Below are 6,000 nucleotides of genomic sequence, written 5' to 3'. Positions count from 1 at the left end.
GAAGAGGTGTGACTATAAAGCAGTGAGACTGACATGAGGTGTTCAGCTTCTGGAATCAGTCTCATTACTTTCTAGCCTCGCCTCAGAGATGGGCCAGCCCTGTGTGCTACTGGAAGGGAAGAGGTGCCATTGGCAAGCAGGCTAAGAGCTGCCCTGTTTGGGATGATCTCTGTTGTGAAAGCCTTGAAGTTCAGAACCTCACTGGTCCTTGTGAAGTGCAAGGAATGCATTAGCATTACATGGGACCTTGTGAGACATGCAGAACCTCAGGCCCTGAATTAAAAAGCTCCATTAGAACAAGATTCCCAGGGAATTTGTGTATACAGTAGTGTGTAAACATGGGCACTGGGCTAAATGACCCAGATCCACTTCAAAAAGGCTACCTCTAGGTAGGTAAATTTATTTAATAGAGAGGCCATTCTCAGCAGGGAGGGATTATAGATAACAACTGCAAAAACAGTGTAGGATTATTTTTTATTATTTTTTAAACATGCAAAATACAGTCCATGCATCTGCCATTTGGAAAAGTCTCTCATCCTATAGGAGATTAAGCCAAATACGTTTCGGCTATCAACGTTCAAGAAATGTTTCAAAATGCTTTACAGTGTAAAGATAATAAGAAATTTAGCAAAATTTCAACAAACCAGTATAAAAATGGATACATATACCATTTTAGTTCAAGGCAACATGCTGTAAAGAGTATGTCATGACTGTATTTCATTGTAAAAAGTCTTTAACAATACAGATCAGGCCTTGGGGCTACACATGCAAAACAAAAAAAAAGTCAGTTAGTTAAAAATCACTGAAACGTGCTATCTTTAAATGTATATTATCGTTATTTTTTTTTTTAAGTACAGGAATAGAAGTAGTAAATATTAGCGAACAGTGCTTCAGAACTCTGTAAAAGTTTGGAATTCATGGTGCCAGTGTCCTGGAAGACTCATACACTTCCGATGAACACTTTGGTTTAATCCCTTTACCATTGTAATAGTCCACGACTTGATTTGGGACTTCAGCCAACACACTCTTTGCAAGGGCTGCTGGAGATGCCTGCAGGGAAGAAGAAATGACTGTGACTTGAAGCAGATGCAGACTCTGACTCAAAGATCTGAGCCCTGCTCTCAGCGGCTAGTCTCATTCCCTAGGTCACCCAGCCATTTGTCCACTCAATGTCCTTGTTCTAGGTCTGCAAATGTAAATTCACATCTGAAGACGAATTTTTCTGCAGGTTTTTATTTTCTTTAGACTTTCATTCAGTTTTAAACATGTTCCAGTCACTATGCCAGAAGTAGCAGAACTACCAAAAGAGTAGAAATCATGTTAGGGGACTTAGCATGGCCAAACTGAACAATTCTCACAGGCTAACATGATGTAAATGCCACTCACCAGCAATAGATATCACATTACACTGATGCTTCCTATCAGTGTAGATGCTTAGAATGAAGCCAGTACTCCTGAATGTAGACCTGTATTTTAACAAGATGCCCTGGTGATTCCTACTGAAATCTGAGGTATACTGTTATAGAAAGTCACAAACAGTGTGAGACAAAGTTATCTTAGAAGCATACCTCCAAGACATCTTATCTTAGACAGCACACCTCCAAGAGGAAACAATATTTCACTTGGGCATATGTTTAAAATTCAAGGAAGGGAGAGGGGAAGGGCATTTGATGATTCTAAAGACAGTAAGGCATCTGATGGTGTTGAAGGAAGAGTTCATGCTCGTGTGTGTGTGTGTGTGTGTGTGTGTGTGTGTGTGTGTGTGTGTGTGTTGGGCATGGATGGTAGTGGGAGTGAGTTCTGTAGTCATTTAGTTAGAAAATTAGCTTGGAGTCAGGATCTTGAATGTCCCTGTGGTACTGATTCTGCAGCAGAGAATGGTTGAGGTCAAGTACATGGTTAGACCTTGGAGTCATAGAGAGCTAGACCTGACTCCTGGGTCTGACCTTTAGTACTGACTGCACAAGCCCTGGGCAAGCAGTTTCAATAGTCTGAGCCTCAGTAATTGCTACTGAAGGAATTGGGAGGTTGACCAATTAACAAATACTTCCAAGGAAGAAGAGCTGCCCTAAGGGTCGGGGGACCATGTTTCTAATCTTCTCTTTCTCAAACCATTCAACACTAGCCCCAATCTCAGAAGCAAAACAAAAAGGAAACAGAAGCCACTCTGTATAACAGAGTATGAAAATAAGATATCTGAAAGATCCAGAAACATCATGCCGAGTTTTGAACCCTAATGGTCTGAAGGTATTGCAGCGAATCTGGCCTGCAGACACTCTTTTACTTTACAAATGATTGGTTGGGCTTAGACCATGGTCCATGCATACATGGGGGCAGAAACAAAATTCATCTCCAACCTCCCCCTGGTTAGAAAGCTTAGAAGGCCAAAATTGACTTGATTTCCTAGCTTTCCCTACATCTAGGGATGGCCATGTGACCCAATTTTGCCCTATAGATATAAGGAGAAATTTCCTAGGTGAATTTTTGGAAGTCTTTACTTCCTGCTTGCAGGAGACAGGCCTGATTGGCTCCATTTTCCTCTTCCTTTTTCCTTGAATGAGACTGTGATTCCTGCTAATGGCTCTTTTATCATTGTGAGGAACCATCAAAGGAGCCTATAAAGGGCTGATTTTCACACTACTGAATCAATCAAGAAAGGAGTTGTCTGAGTCACAATCCCTAATATGTAGTTACCTAAGAATAAGTTTGCTCACTCCTCATCAAAGAAGTTCCTTCTTGCAGCCTTCAGTTACAGAAAGTCATAACTGGTCAAAATGTGAAGAACAGCTGGTGCCCAGGCTTAGTTGATATAATCACAACACAATCTCTATACCCAACTCTCAGGGAATGTCTTAGATGAGGGTTTGGAAAGATTATAAGAATCAGTGGAGCCAGGAGGTGGTGGTGCATGCCTTTAAATCCAGCATTCGGGAGGCAGAGGCAGGCAGATCTCTATGAGTTTGAGACCAGCCTGGTCTACAGAGCGAGATCCAGGACAGGCACAAAAGCTACACAGAGAAACTCTGTCTTGAAAACAAAACAAACAAAAGAACCAGTGGACCAGAGGGTCTGCTGAGACAGTGTCTTTTATATATGAGAGGGGATCTGTACTACTAAAATCTCAACAATATGGTCGCCTAAACAGGAGCTGAAGGTCAATGCCAATTGACAAGCCAGTGAACAGGGGGAATCTCAGAAGGCCCTGTCCCTAGATGAAGAACTGTCAGGAGCCAAGTAGCCTAACTGATTCTCATGGGAAAAAGCTGTGTACCCAATTTTCCGTTAACAGTTTCAATAGCAACCATTTTTCAACAAGACCACAGTATGTATGTACCTTTTGATCGACTCCCTGAAACATAATGGTTTGCTGTATGGTCCGTTGATCAGGCCCTGGAACAAAGAGACCTTTCCCTGAACCCTACCTTACCCTAACTTCCTCCTAGTAACTTTCCATACCCCTATCTACTTCTCCTAGCTCCTAGCATATATAAGCCTGACTCCCCTTGCAATAAACAAGACCTTGACGCAACTCAGACTGACTTTGTCTTCCTTTACGCGCCTGGTCTCCTTTCTCTCTCGCCCCCATTGATCTTTCAGGAGGTGCCTCCTCGGGTCTCATCAAATAACCTGGCCCGCGGGACGGGTCAAAGAACTACAGGCAATTAATGGCTGTTGAGAGAAGGACAATCAGTTTTCTCCAGGGATGAGCTCCCCAGTAGGTTATGCAATCCCATGTGGTCTGCCCTGAATACATGTACATAGATACTAGAGATTGAACTCAGGTCCTAACGTCTGCACGGTAAGCACTTTATGGATCGAGTCATGTCTCTAGCCCCAATTTTAATGAATCTGAATGCAAATGTCCACACGTGGTTAGTGGCACTGGTGCATTAGAAAGCACTGTTCCTAAGGGAGCTCCCCCCACACCCCGCCTTGCATATTTGTGCTGGTGCATGCACATAGCTGTAGGAACAAGAGTTGGATGGAAAAAAAAAGCCAAAACACAAAATCCATTGTCAATAACAGTAATATGGACAGTATACACTAACCATTTCCATGGATTGGGCATGGTACCTAAACTCCCCCTTCTGCCATCCAATGTATCTGTAGCATTTGCCTTATCTTACTGAAAGTCTGTGTCACTGAGAGGTTAAATAAGCTGCCCAGAGCCACATATCTCAAAGCATGTGCCTATGTGTTTTAAAGCACTGTGTTACCATGTAGAGCAGCAAAAGAGAGGCAACTCATGGGTTACTGGTGTGTGTGAAATATCCGCTCCTCATCTCCCTATTATTTATGGCTTATTGAATTCTGAGTAGATTAGTTTGGATAATGAAATGCTTTTCAAAATCTAATTTGGAATCCATGAAGATAAGGTAGGTGAAAATGCTCCCAGTGCTCTGCCAGTGTCACCCCAGAGAGGCTGGGAGTGCACAGCACATATGAGGGACACTGTGTCCTTGTCCTGGTTGAGGCAATTCTCTCATGGGACAATTCCCTTGTTTCTAATTCCCCTTCAGTCCCTGTCAAAAATCCTCCATTTTTTTTCTGCCAATGCCTAGCTTAAGCTGTAAGGCTTTCTTCGTGAGTCTGTCTCTCTCTGAAGTCATTTGAAGGGTGTAAGACCTGTGAGCTGCGGGCCACATGGAGCTGCATACAGCTGAGGACAGGGATGAAGGCAATCCAACTAAAGCAACAAACTGACTTAAAATTAGGAGGATTTTTCCCTTGCAGTTGTTTTTGGAATTCAATGGCATGGTTCTCAGACATAAACTGTAGATCATAACATCATGTTGCAATGTCAAAATGTTGGACAGAGCTGGTGAGATGGTTCTGTGAATAAGTGCTTGCCACACAAGCATGAGGACCTGAATTTGGGTCCCCAGCACTCACTAAACATCTGGGTATACATACTCCTGTGCACTTCTAATTGAAGTGCTGGGGCTGTGGTGTTGGGAGGGCAACAAGCAGGTCCTTGGGGTTCATTGGGTGCCAAGTCATTGAGCTTGGGTTCAGTCAGAGACTCTATCTCAAAATGTAAGGTGGGAAGTGCTAGAGGCAAACCCCTGATGTCAATGCCTGGCCTCCATATACACTTACATACCTACTTATGTATATATGCACATATGTATACATACAAACATATAACACACACACACACACACACACACACACACTGGACACAACTGTAACTTAACCTCATCCACCCATGGGTTGCTTAGCATATGGATTTTCTGCTGATATCCTTGTCCTAAATATGCAAGTCTCTAGAAAATTCTCCAAAGCCTGGACTCATGCTTTATTAAAACACTAGGGTTCCAGTGTGTGGGGAGCAGAGGACCCCTGAGTGTGTGAAGTCCTGAGTCAATGTGCATTGTTGACATGGGTATGACTATGTAAAGGATTCCAATGCCTCAGTCCCACGGGAATGGCAAAGCGTTCCCCAGGGGAGGCTCAGAGGGATGGCAAAACCTTCTTCAGGTATGAATGAGGATGTTGATAGTATGTACAGAAAATGCCCACCATAGCTCCCTGCACCATATTTATAGCCTGAAGTCTGCACCCTACTGAGTCTGATTACCTAAACCTATCTTCTTGTTCAGTTGCTTCAGGGGTGCTGTGGCTTCCACCAGAGAGCCAAGGCCAACCCACCCCAACTTCTCTATGTGTCTCTATGTCTGTATGTCTGTCTTTTCTTTGTTCCCTTGCTGCCATAGTTAGGCTTCTCTGGGAGCCATGCTGGATGAGGAGCCAATGTTCCTAGTGTGTGCCTTGTGCAGTAAATACTCCTACTAATCTGAGGATTAGTAGGAAGCTTGATAGAGGTTAACACCTTTTGTGGCTTGATGACATTGCTCTTATGTCATATGATGGGCAGTGTGATGGTTAATGTCAACTTGGTGGTGGTGCAGTTACTTTTATTTGGCCTGTGTGTGGAAGGCCAGGAAAGTCTTTAAGAACAGCCTTCCCTCTACCTCGGACACATCAGGAAGCAGAGAG

At 43.4% G+C, this 6,000-nt stretch overlaps 1 protein-coding gene across 1 annotated transcript in view; it reads right to left on the bottom strand.

Moving 5' to 3' along the window:
• Positions 1 to 791: 791 nt before the first annotated feature.
• Positions 792 to 6,000, bottom strand: part of Cpne4 (copine 4) — a 348,290-nt gene continuing 343,081 nt past the window's right edge. The window contains exon 15 of the mRNA XM_059267087.1: positions 792 to 1,050. Coding sequence (XP_059123070.1) covers positions 916 to 1,050 — 135 coding nt within the window. The 3' untranslated portion in view covers positions 792 to 915. The remainder of the gene's footprint in view (positions 1,051 to 6,000) is intronic.

The sequence above is a fragment of the Peromyscus eremicus genome, chromosome 7 (genome assembly GCF_949786415.1).
Source record: "Peromyscus eremicus chromosome 7, PerEre_H2_v1, whole genome shotgun sequence".
NCBI classification, from domain to species: Eukaryota; Metazoa; Chordata; class Mammalia; order Rodentia; family Cricetidae; genus Peromyscus; species Peromyscus eremicus.
The sequence above is the reverse complement of the archived record's forward strand: the minus strand, read 5'-3'. Positions and strand labels throughout refer to the sequence as shown.